The 13085-nt window shown below is 38.7% G+C and overlaps 2 protein-coding genes across 3 annotated transcripts in view; both read right to left on the bottom strand.

The window, feature by feature from the left end:
• Window positions 1-2924: 2924 nt before the first annotated feature.
• pam16 (presequence translocase associated motor 16) lies at window positions 2925-7868 on the bottom strand. 2 transcript variants are annotated; one of them, XM_012860572.3, is made up of 5 exons: window positions 7735-7868; window positions 7420-7504; window positions 4727-4863; window positions 4145-4210; window positions 2925-3131 (listed from the first exon to the last, which is right to left on the bottom strand). In XM_012860572.3, exons 1-5 carry the CDS (start codon window positions 7849-7851, stop codon window positions 3045-3047), a joined length of 492 nt encoding a protein of 163 aa, XP_012716026.2. In that variant the 5' UTR covers window positions 7852-7868; the 3' UTR covers window positions 2925-3044. The 2 variants fall into 2 exon arrangements, with proteins under 2 accessions (XP_012716026.2, XP_036003879.1); XM_036147986.1 differs by lacking the exon at window positions 2925-3131 and adding an exon at window positions 4303-4360.
• Window positions 7869-8982: 1114 nt separating this feature from the next.
• The window catches only part of coro7 (coronin 7), a gene marked incomplete in the record, with an annotated part of 159798 nt that continues 155695 nt past the window's right edge, over window positions 8983-13085 (bottom strand). Inside the window, 2 exon segments of the mRNA XM_036147988.1 lie at window positions 8983-11862; window positions 12886-12972. Coding sequence (XP_036003881.1) covers window positions 11854-11862; window positions 12886-12972 — 96 coding nt within the window.

Genomic DNA, 13085 nt, shown 5'->3' with positions numbered 1-13085 from the left:
AAGCGAAGAGAAAGTGTTTTTAGATTGAATAAGAGAATGGGCAGGGGAGCGATTAGGGCAGAGGCTGTGTGCCAGCAGAGGAAAAGAAGCAACTTACAGCTGTCCTGTGCTGCCGCTCTCCATCTGGCCAACCACCCACCAAACGGCCCTCTCAGCTCTGAAGTCACCGGCTGTGCTGGGTCTATGGTGGCAGTCTCTCAGAGAGACACCAGCCTCCAAAATATATATATAAAGAATAAGCCACTGAACTCTTCCTGCACCCTCTCTTCTTCTTTTTTATCCTCCCATTTCTTTAGATTAAACACAAGGCTCAATTTCACCATCTTCTAGGTACAAAATGTTTACAAAAGACAATCAAAATACACCAAGAAGGATTAGTCTCACATAAGAGCAGCGATATCATAATAATATAAGCTTTTGGGGGTTTATTTTTTGCCAGACTTCCTGCTGGTCTATGAAGGTTAAAGCAGAGATGAATTAGTATGGCAAGCCGACGTACCATATAATTAAAACACACCAACTCTAATTGCTATTGCACAATTTTTTGGTATTGATTTTAAATTGAATTGAACTACTTTATTGCTAGTAAAAATCAAAATAAGAGATACCTAATGAAAAGGATTTCTACTAACAAAACATCTAAAACTGATGACTTAAAAAACTAAAGATATATACAATTCATTGTAAAGCTTTAGTAGACATCCTAATGTATTTTTTCAGTGCCTTGTGGCAGCAGCCTCGGTCACCTGTCTACCCATGATGGGCTGTACTGAAATGCAATAAAGCTATTCAATTCAACATTTTTGTATTTAAAAATAATACAATAATAATAATAAAAAATAAAACATTCAATTACTTATGCTTAAAGAGTAAACATTTGGTCTATCCTAAAATGTTCACAATATTTCAGATGACAGAAGTCATTCTTCCAAAGACAAATTACTCCAATTGCTGTAAATTAAAGCAGTAGATGTTTATATATGGCATTACATCACGGTGAGTTTGTAGAAAAGTGAAGAAATCCTCATTGTGCCAGAAGACCAACAGCTAGTCTGAGGTTTTAGCTGATTTTAAAGGTGTAATCATTTATACTCTGAAGTCAATCGTTCTCCGTTCTCTGTCGTAAATACAACAACGTCCCACGAAGTCGGATTTCTGATTGGTAAAGTTGGAGTTTGCTAGTCGTAGTTAGCACCACAACTATTAGCATAGCTACAAGTTTTAGGACTTGCAGACCAATTAAAAGTATTAACATCTGGGATAAAAATTATATAATTAGTGGAATCTACATGTCTTCACTTTCACAACAGATCAAAAAGTTTCTTTGCTTTGTCAACCAATGTAGGTGTTAACAAACTTAAGTTATTGCGATATACCGTCGAGCCATCAAACATCGTCAGAATGGTATAAAAGCCGAGCACAAACTGACAGCCATAGCTGTCAGACCAACATACGACTACTTTTTATGAGTTGTATGAAATTTACTTATCGATATACTACTTTAATGTACACACACATTAGTGTGCCTGACTATCCCTTTAAAGCTTTTAGCTCCAGATATTCACAGGTATATTTTTTTAAAAAAGGAATACAAATTTAGGAGAGGGGAGACACTCTAAACACAGATATCCACAATGTGCAGCATATCACAAATGGGAAGGATGTCTTTATTAAGAATATTAAGGATATCTTAATGACCGACAGAAGAATACATATATGGAATACTAACATTAATTAGACTTAAATGACAAAATGCACATTGAAGATGCTGTCCATTATATGATGATCTGGCTTGCCATATTTTGTGCAGCATCTGCACTACAAAGCTCCTTCCTAACACCACCACCTCCACTCACTGCAGTTCATCAACAGCTTCGGGGTCAGGTATTGAAAATGAGTGCGTCTGCTGTGAATGGACAAACTTCACATGCGATCTCATCAGAAAACAGGCGTTAAAGCGAGAGTCAGACAGGGTCTCCATGGCAACAGCTGCGCCAACAGATGCGGCGTCTCTCCTCCGCTGATGGAAGCCAGGGACACAGACTCAGCGCCGGCAGCGGAAATCTGAGCACGACACGGATCCAAAACAGGATCCACACCTTTTCAATATTAAATAAGCTGTACGACCCATTAAACCCTTTGAGCTCAGCCTGTAATGATCTGCACTTTCCGCCCCCCCTTATTTCAGAGCGTATACAATCGGGGACGCTGTCACAGTGTTTTCCGACGTCCGAGCTGTCGTCGCGTTGTATTGGGAACCAGTTGCGATGGAGTCTCTGTGAAGAAGACTCTATTTTGTTCATCATTATACATTATATACGTGGTACGGGCTCCTGGAGTTGCTACAAAAATCTGAGATCCAGGAGACAAAAACGACCCCCCCCCCCCCATCAGAGGCTAACTTTGCTGGAAGTGCCACAGTGTTGCACAAAGGGTTTTAATGATATGACTAAGGCCACACGAGGCCTGTTCAACTTACGTGTTTTGCACATTTGTGAGATATTATGTCAGTATTTTAATTTTTTTTTCCAAGTGCCTTTTTTTATTACAGGTAAATATAGAAGTTATACACTATGAGAAAAAAAAAAGTTATATGAAAGTATATTTTTTCCTGGCACCATGTTCTGTGCTTGAACATGCAGAATTTTAAGAGTTGTAAAAGTCTCCAATTGGTACAACATAGCGGTGTTCTCCTGTTTTAGAGGAATTTTACTACGATATTGATAATAATGTCAACGAAAACAAAAGTGTTTAATAAAGTTGCATTTGATATGTGTGCTGGTGTTATTTCTTCTCATCTCTGCACATACCGATTTATTCACATTCATATTACCTTCATTTACATTCAACCAGAAGCTAATTTACCTTTTTTTTCCGCCATAATTGTAGTCACAAACAATATGGCCTTCATTTATAAAAAAAGATGTCATGTGCATATTTAATAAAGGGAATTTCATTGCCACAGACCCAAAACTAAAGAAAAGGCTTTATTGGGTTATAATTTACAGAGGATGTGGGGGAAGAAAGGAGGTCGTTTTAAAGTTTTATGTTTCTGGATTCTGCTGTGACTTCTGGTTTTCTTCTTTCTGAATATTTAGCTCCTCGTCCAGACGCTCTTTAGCTCGCACTACCTGGAATGAAAAAAATTTAAAAAATAAAAAGCAGGAAAATGACTGGCAACTAAAGGACTAAATTACACAGCAACTGCAAATAACACAATAACTCCGTAAGCACCTGCTCTGAGGTGTGAGTCATGTTTTGTTAGTTAATGCAGAAATCTGGCATTTTGCAGAGAAAAGGTAATTATAAACAAACTATAAATCTGCTTTTATACAAAAAAAATCTTCCACTTTAAAATTTTGCAGAAAAAAAGAGAAAAAGTACACAAGTGGGAACAAAACAAAGGAAACAAGGAGAGAAGGGATGAAGGATACTAGACAGGAAACAGAAAGAAAGACAAGAGTGGAGGACACAAGGCAAGAAGGCCATGAGACAAAAGAAAGAAGAAACAATTGGAAGTGAGGTAGGACACAAGGAGATAACTAAGGATAGAAAGAGGGAAGGAAGAAAGGTGACAAGAAAGAAAAACATAAATAAGGAAGGAAAGAGGGAAAAAGAAAGGTAGGCCCATTACAGAAAGACAAAATGAGGAAAGGACAAAAGGGAGGATGGCTTTTAGGAAAAGCAAGGCAGGTTTAATTGTGCGGCACGTTTCAGTAACAAGACAGTTCAAAGTGCCGTAGATGACCAGAACAGAAGAAGACACACAGAGGAAAGCACTTTGCAGTAGATTTGTAGCAGCAGGTCAAGATGCAAGACAAGTTAGACTACAAAATGTGTGTGGAAGTTATAACGAAATCAAAGAAAGTCAAAAAGGACAAAGGATGTTAAAATATAAACGGATTGAAAAAAATCAATTTCCATAGCATTCCAGACTTTTCAACACAGAATAAACAGAGGAAACTGTTTTTGGAGGCATTTCTTGGAGGACATTCATGAATCTACACACATATTAGTTTGTAAACGAGGATTTCTAAAAACTGTTTAATAAAATCAAAAATAAAAATTCTGTTCTGTAAAAGTATAACTAAAAAACATCACACGTTGAGTTGCATGACATTATGTGAAAATGCAGGCCACTCACTTTTGACTGCAGGTAAAATGAGCCTCCCACTGACTTCTCATTGACTTTGAAGAGGTGCTCGTAGTTCTGCAGGAAATAAAACAGCTCAGGGTCAATCCTGAAGCACTTTCATTTAAAACAGAAAAATCCCTGCAGCAATAAAACATCACACGACGGACCAGGGGTCACCGGCATGACGCCCCCCAGAGGACCACATGTGGCGCCCACGAGCCTGTTCTAACAAAAACCCACAATCCACCAGTGAGCTGCACCTAAAACTTTATTCTATTCTGTTACTCTTCCTGTTTATTCACACTTGCATTTATATAGATTTAAAAATGACAATATCTATAGAAAAGCATGAAAAATGTGTTTATTTTACATAAAGTTAAGATGACCTTATTATTTAAATAGCTGAAGTTGTAGCACTCACTGGAACAAATTCTGATAATCCTGACTTGACTCACTAAACTAAACTCCAATCTGGACTCAGGAGTGCTGGGTCCACGTGTTTTTGCAAGAGAAGCTGAAACATTTCTAAAAGCCTACCGTGTGTGATGGATATATTTCAGTAAAGGAGGACATGACGGTTTCTGTTCCTACCTTCTGAATCTCTTCAGGACTGAGCGTGGAGACGTTGAGGATTTGCTGAGCCTCCTGCAGACTCATCCCGGTGATGCTGGACGCTGCGGCAGACTGCTGCCCTGACCGGCCCCTGGCCCGGGCTGCTGCCTGACTCGCTGGGAGTGGAAAAACACAACAGAGATCCATTCTGAACAAACTACGACAGTCCCACGTGATTTAAGAAACGTTGTCTTTGATGGATTGTCCGGTTTAGCTCAAAATCTAAAAGTCTGGTCAAACTCGAATAATGCTTTAACAATGTGCTTTTTTCTCCACATCTAAAGAAGCCAGTTGAGGTGGGTTGGAGATGTGATCAGGATGCCCCCTGGATGCCTCCCTTTGGGGGGGTTCCCAGGCACGCCCCTCTGGGAGGAGATCCTGGAACACCCAGCACTCGCTGGAGGGACTTTCAGGGTTCCTACAGCATAAGGCAAGTTAAATTCAAGACTTTTTAATGCTACTTGAAATAAAAAGTTAAGACCAACTTCACGATAAACAAGATAAACCTGGTTGAGACAACTTCACCCAAATGTTTATTTTAACATAAACCATTACTTTCTGGCCCAGTAGATATGTTTAAAATTTTTAAAAACATTCCATATAGGAAGAAAGCTAAAAAACACACAAATTACAGATATATTTTTAACAACTACTGAACTGAATTCACAAACTTTGTTTTGTTTCCTACTAAAATAAACTATAAATCAGTTTTAAAAAACCACAATATTACCAGTGCCAACTCTTTTTCGCAGCTATGGTCCGGCTGCAACAGTTTTTATTGGTTCTGCTATCGGGACGGAACCAACAATAGTTACATGGAGCCGTTTGGTAAATTTAAAAAATTATAATTGTGTCAATTATTTTACTGTTTGGTAAGGATTACAAAAATAAAATCCTATTTATGACCTGGTAACAATTTTAAGACCTAAGAAAGACTGATTTTAGACATTTTAATGCCAATTAAGGCCTTAGTTTTATATTACAGAATTCAATGCCTTTTAAGACTTTTTAAGGATCCGCGGGAACCCTGGGCTTTACATCCCGTCGCCTTGGGGGTCCTAAAATGAGCTGGAGGATGTCGCTGGGGAGAGGGATGTCTGAGTTTCTTTCCTGGACATGTCCCTGCTACCTGATCTCAGATAAGTGGAAGACAATGGATGGAGGAAAACAGGTAAACAAAGGAAACCCAACTCCTCTTCCCAGTGGCACTCTCCAGCTCATATTGAGGAACACCAATGAGCTCCCATGTCAGTAGAAATATATATATAGCCCCTCCAGAACATACTGGTTCTCATCCCAGTGGGGCGTGCCAGGAACTAACCGTAAAGGAAAGGCTTCTTTATACTACTACTTCTTTAGATATATAGATGGATCAGGGCTTTGAACATAGAGATGACTGAGCTGTTCCAGTCTGTTGTGGTTAAAAAGCACAAACATCAAACTTACGCGTTCATCTGTGTTCCAAGCATCGCCCGTGTTCATGAGATATAGATCATGATCCAAAGAATGAGGGCCCAGATATAATCAGCTGAAATCAGCTTCTACTATAGGATGGCTGGGCTCAGCCCAAGAGATACAGTGAAGAAGAAATCCACGCAGACTTCAGATTCTTCTAAACGCAGTTTCTGTTCCGTACATTTCTTTATCTTCTCGAGAGGGTTTAAAAGGCAACACAGATTTAATCACCGCCAAATTTCCATCCCGACTTTATGAGGGACTGACATGAAAATCTGACAACTTAAAAACCCTCATTCACGTCCAATGACAGGATGATCTAAGAATAGCATCAACATTGATATAAAAAACAAAAACAAATCATAGAATGAGCTTTTCAAAGAATCCGTCATCGGTTTAAAATATTTTAACTCGTGTCTGAGCGACAGCTGATCAGTAATGAGCACATAGAAATGTTGTTTCCTCTCTGTATTTTTATTTTTTATTTATTTTTTTAGCTAACTTTCCAGCTTCACTTTAAAAGGGTGGTAATGTCCAGAGTCTAGGTAGTTATAAGGACTGAGCAGATGAAATGTAAATGTAATAAATATTAAAGATCATTACATGCTTTTCCATGTTTTTTTTTTTTAGCTTGGCCATAAAATTACCTGCTGAAACTGTTTCACTGGCATTATGGATAAGCATCAATGAGGACAGGTGCAGAGCTGATGTCGCTCTTTCACTCCAATTGAATATGAAAAGCAGAAAGGTTGCATAACAAGGGAGCTGTGCTTGAAATCTCATATAAACCTGCCATGAATCATGCTGTCGTCCTTGCTTTGCACAGGATGGGCTTCACCAGCAAAGGGTAGTCCCGTTGGTAGCATTGCACTCCAATCAATTGTTTATCAAATTTTCAGCAACTTCAGATACAGGTTGTACCGTAGTGACGTAAGCTGCCATGGCCTAAATGGGACTCGATTAAGAAATAGGGAGGCAACCAGTGCAGAGCTTGCTCAGGAATGGCAGCAGCCAGACGTCTCTGCAAGTTATTGGCAAAAGGATGAATACATTTAATGCAAAAAAAAAAAAAAAAAAAAATCCCATAGGTATGTAGTTTTCCAAAACATCATCCAGTAGCAACTTTGTCCATTATCATAGATTGCCTTTGAACTGTTGGGCAATGTTTTCCCCACCATGACTCTAAAGAGAAAGCGATGAATGGGTGAGAAATATACCTGCATACTCCTGTTGTAAAGCCCGGGCAAAGGCTCGTCCCACCACCTGGACACCCATCACTACGATCTGAGCGAGGTACTTAGCCTGGAAGGGTTCACATTAAACAGTTACTGACAGTGTCTACAGACTGCTGCGACAGAAAACAACACACAAACACGTTAACCTCGCTGTTTCTGAAGCTCCCCTTACAGGCATTAGGTCGTTATGTAAAGCCATTTAAAGAAACAGTAGCACACAAAAAAACAACATCGCTGGTTTACAGGTTAACCCTGTACATAAACACATAACAGTTCACAATAATATTGTGTTCTCACCATTTTTTTATAATAATTTACAGCCTCCACTGCCGGTGTGACGACTCTTGTTTTCACACATGCAACACTGAAGGTTACAGAAGCGTCATAGTTCAAGGAAAGTCGAAAACTCATCATTCAAGACGGCTTGACTCAGAGGTAGAAGTAATGAACACTGCCCTCTGCTGGTGGGGAAGTATAAACGCAGCTCTCTCTGCAGACATTGCGCAATGTTCACAATTCGACAGTTTGACTCCAGAGGGCGCTGTTGAGAAGCTGCACTGAAATTCAGTGACATTTTCTGACAGATATTTAAGAATATGACCGGCCGTAGTATTTAATATGAAGTCAAAAGTTTTAATAATTGACTAAAACTTAATCATGTGAATTTATCCTACAGTATATGGAAAACAGTTATTTTAAAAGATTACTTTGTTATGGCTATTTTTTTTTCTCCATTCACAGATTTGACTGTTTAATGTTTCACAAATACAAATCACAAAATGTCATGCATTTGCTTTCAACGCCTTTTACTCTTTTGAGGCTTTTTTTCAACAGTCAAGGATCCCGGTCAGAACAATTAGGAATATGGCTGTAGCAAATCAAGGATCAAGAAATTTTACTGTCATGTGTTACCAAAATGAAGATTTTGGTGAGGCATATACTGGCTCTGAATGCACATAGTTACACATAACATATTAAAGTATCTCTGATTCTGATCTGATTCTGATAGCACACAGACACACCCAGACATGATTTATCCATTTGTATTTTTCTAAAACAAGTTGATTGCACAGACCAAACATATCACTCCCTGGGGGGCTTAAACGTACATATAGTCCTTAGCAGCTAATGGACTAATTTTCAAGTCTAAAAGTCTACAATATTGTGCAATAAATTGGTTACAGAATTTAGCAATCTGCATAGGATTGGGAAATAATTCTGCAAAAAATATTTTAGAGGCTGCAAAGAAATTGAAATAGGGGAGCAGTGTCACCTTGACTTAGGGGACTGAATACAAATGCATGCCAGGCTTTTGAAAACAAAATACAAATGTGTGGTTTTAACCTGAAAGAATGAATTAAAGTGGTAGTAAATCCAATAATTATGTTAAAAAATTTGAATTATAAGGTGAATATTGTGAATGTGTAATAAGTATCTCAAAACTACATTTTCCACTTAAGTGAATGCTGAAAATGTTTTGCATTTACATACTCTGCAACAAATACAGCAAGATTGCTCACTATAGTGAATTAACTACACAGAAAATAAGTTCATATGGTGTTTATTGCAAGACAGATTTGAAAAAGTCCACAAACCATTACTATAAAAACAAAACCACAACTTTTTACTTACTATATAAAAACAAAGCCCAAGGCAAGTTAATCCAATCAACACATATAACAGATGTTTAAAAATCACAATCACATGCATCCAATGACATCCACCGTACAAGTGTTCAACACGGTAAGCAGGGAAATGCACCGCTGATTTGGCCGGATCACATTAGTCCTTCTGAGGATGTAAACAACTTGTTGGATAAAAAAAAAAAAAAATGGTTCTAAAGGACTCCGACGCAGCCCTGAGTGACGACTACACAATGATGGCTTCGCTCTAAATTACTAACACTGTGCCCATTGTCTGATTAACACCATGATTATTTAAAAATATCCCATTCAATGAGTATTACTCCCAAAACAGTCAGAATATCAACATGGATCAAGGTTAGAAAAGTCAGATTACCCTACAAAAAAAAAAAAAAAAAAAAGGAATGATTAACTAAAGGCATAAAAAGCCCCACTGGAAAGTAAAGATCTTTCATTTTCTCCTCACACCAACATTCCTTAGTTGCAAGAGTTAATAAAAAACAAACAAAAACACTATTATTATAATGCCTGTCTTGTTAAAAACCTTTTAATCTGGGGTTAAAAACAAATGAAACCTACTGTTACTAATATCAGTGATTCCAGTTCAGTGACTAAGAAGAATCACGACGACCCTGTGGTGTCCTAAGGTTTTTAGGCGGTATCTGCCGCTGAAGCTTAATCACGTTGCAGGAAGTGAGCGTGATTCGTGTGATCTTAATGGAAGACGATCGGTCTTGTGAACTTGTTCTGTTACAGCTGGCCGTTATAAAGCAAAGAAGTGGTCCCTTGTATATGCAAGTATTCAGACTTAACATATTTCAATTATATCTAAATACTCAGTTTGTGCTATCAGAGGACATGAGAAACTGCCTGATTTTTTTTGTAAAGCAAGCTGTCAGAGATATAACTGGCTATGTGGCATACACCAGAGGTGGGATTCATGCGATTGGCTGCGGTTTTATGCACTGTTTGATCAAAAAAATTCTTGATTTATTCCTGATTTGTTCCTTGATTGTGTGAACGTTTGATTATCTCATGAATTCATCAAATAGGATGAATCCCCTACTGACATATAGATGCGGTCACCCTTGGTAAAGAAGAGTAAAAAGTTTTAAAATAAGTACACATTTCATTGCAGTAGCATAATATTCCACAGAAAAACGAGCAGTTAGTATAAATGTGTTTTAATTTCTGCACATTTATTCAGTTGGAGGAAAATGTATAAGAAAAAACATTTGGTTTTCACAAACCACTGGTGCACGAGTGATCAACGGCACTTTATTCAGAGCTCATCTGCCAATAGGAGAGCACTTCTTCTATATTTCTTAAGCTCGGAGCACCCAAAGGGTTTCCTGTAGGATTCGGGTCTGGAGACCGGGATGGCCATGGAATAAGGTTGAATTCATGTCTGCTGAACCATTTTCTGTGCTGATTTGGACACGTTTTGGATCATCATTCTGTTGCTAGGACCCATTAGCGGTGTCTTAGTAGACATTTACCTAAAATATCCCTGTATTTAAAAGAGTTTATGATGCTATGAACTCTTAACAAGGTTTCTAGAGCCTTTGGAAGAGAAAAAGGCCCACAGCATCACAGATCCCCCAACATACTTAAAAACGGCCAAAAGGCACTTATCCACACATTCATCCATCCCAGTTTTTTTCTCCAAAATCTCGTCTCAAGTAGGTCCAGTTAAAGTCCCAGAAGAGTTTAGGGCACTCAAAATTGACATTTGTGATTGTAGGAGTGATTGTTTTGTTTTTCTGGCATGACAGCCAGACATCAAGTTAATATGTTGATAGTGGGTGTACACCATATGCCTCCTTGCAACGGTGCACTAGGCAGGCATGGTTTACAGTCCATTTCTAACGGTGAATCAATCGGGCCAAACCCCAGATGGCCCGTGCAGATCTACGGGCTACATCAGTGGGCGGAGTATTTTGAGCGTCACATTAAAAAGCCTGATAAGCTAAATCCCTGGCTGTGTGTGAGATCCCCAGTGCTATGCTATGCTTTTCACTAGTGCAAGTTTACATCGACAGAGGCTGATGACGCTTTAAACTCAGATAGCTTGTATCTGACCATCCCTCCTATCCGAGTAATTTGCATATTTTCATTAGCATTAATGACAGGACCCAGTAACTGACGGTTATAGAGAACCGGTGGCCCCTAGATGCCACTCAGTTAAATATTGAAATTAGTTTTAGCTCAATACCTTCCGGCTTAGTTTCTGGTGTCGTTTGAACTCCAGGTAAGTATGCATGAAAAGGAGTCTTTAGTCATATTATTTTAACGGATCATTACAAGTACCAGTAATTGTGCCACCATGGGTTTTGTGAAAATCAAATATTTCATAGCATGAAAAAAAACATACTCAAATGAAAGGTTGGATTTTCTAAAAGTTTTCAGTTTGATTCTATGCCACTACAACGCAAGATGAATTCGTTTTAAGGCATTTTTAGACTTCATGACCAAGGGTGCAAACAAATATGTCCTCGTCTGTAAACAGGAGAAAAAAAAAAGCAATTTGAAGTTCAAGCTGAATGCTGAATATTTGACAGAGGTGTGTTGTTTTCAGTTCAATTTAAACCATACAAGTTTCTAAGTGATGCAGTTTTCCTCTTGTTCAGCTGGCTGCGGTGTTTGTTTTGCTCTGAAGATGTCTGGGTGACGCGCTCGAAAACACGAATGGCAAAAATAACCGTCGAGCTCTTCTCTCCTCTCTGCTGCTGGCACAAAGACTTGAAGCAAAGCCCAGATGATGACATCCAGTTTAATCATCCTGAATAACAGGGAAACCAAAATTAGATCAGGCAAAAAAAAAAAAAACTGTAATAAAAGGCTCTGCTATTGTTTTTCTTTTAATGGTAATGACGTAAAGCTTTCTCTGATTTCCTAAAGATGTTAAACCACAACATGAAGTCAAAAACTCTATTATCTGGTAAATATAATGGAACTATACTTAAACACAAACTACAGAGATACGGATTATAACAATTAATACAATAAAATTACAAGAACACCCGAATGCAGTGTCTCAAAACTATTTACGACCCTTGAATTTCTACATTTTATCACATTTCAAAATGTTCCATGTTTTATGTTGAGATTATATGTATTAAACCAAAAGCAAAGTAGTATCAGCAGCAATTAATTACACATACAATTTTTAAAAGCACAATAAAACAACTTTAAACGTCTCATGGAGCACTCTTCAATTGAACACCTGGAAATGGAGAAAGACATGGCTGTCAACCTAAACTGACAGGGAGTACAAGAGGAGCATTAATTAGGCCCAGGGTAACTCTGGAGGAGCTGCAGACATTCACAGCTCAGGTAGGGATGCTGCTGCCAGGGCAACTGTTAATATCTGGCCTTTATGGGGAGTGACAAGAAGAAAGCAACTGTTACCTTATGTCATGTGTGCAACATGGGGGTAGAAAGTGCTCTGCCATGACGAGACCAAAATGTAGCTATTTGGCTAATTTAGGGACGGGGAAGCTAAATACAAGACAAACCTGGAAGATTTGTGACCGCAAAACACCAGCCTGAGCTACAATGGCTGCCTATTTATGTGCTACAATGCTCTACAAAATTAGAAAAATAATGTTCTGAGACTTTTCATCTAGCCTTAGATTCAACAACGTTTGTTTTCAGCCTGTAGACATGCGAGGCAGGTGGAGACTGGCTGTTTTTATTGCAACAAAGTAATAACCCATCACCGCTGTGCACTACTTTGCGTTGGTCTGTTACACAGATCGTTTTTATTTTTTTTATTCTACAGAAGCTCCCGAAATTCACTCACCCACTCCTCGTCATCCACGCCCTCAAAGGACTCCTGTGGCAGCGGGTCGTCCATGTTGCCCAGCTTGGCCACCATGGCACTCAGGAGCTGGATCCACACAAACACAGCGTTAAGATCTCATGAAGACGCTGTCAGGCTGTTTTTCCAGATACAACTGCAGCTCCTCATAAGTGATCTGAGACTAACTACGCAGATAAAAA

This window comes from Fundulus heteroclitus, chromosome 16 (assembly GCF_011125445.2).
Source record: "Fundulus heteroclitus isolate FHET01 chromosome 16, MU-UCD_Fhet_4.1, whole genome shotgun sequence".
Taxonomy (NCBI): Eukaryota; Metazoa; Chordata; class Actinopteri; order Cyprinodontiformes; family Fundulidae; genus Fundulus; species Fundulus heteroclitus.
The sequence above is the reverse complement of the archived record's forward strand: the minus strand, read 5'-3'. Positions and strand labels throughout refer to the sequence as shown.

What these genes read in the sequence shown, in the direction of transcription:
- pam16 (XM_012860572.3), bottom strand. Translation starts at nt 7,851, where the DNA reads ATGATGAGTTTTCGACTTTCCTTGAACTATGACGCTTCTGTAACCTTC. An exon ending in GTCCTGAAGAGATTCAGAAG is followed by an intron (nt 4,211 to 4,726) that starts GTAGGAACAGAA and finishes TATTTCCTGCAG; the next exon opens with AACTACGAGCACCTCTTCAA. An exon ending in CATTTTACCTGCAGTCAAAA is followed by an intron (nt 3,132 to 4,144) that starts GTGAGTGGCCTG and finishes TTTTCATTCCAG; the next exon opens with GTAGTGCGAGCTAAAGAGCG.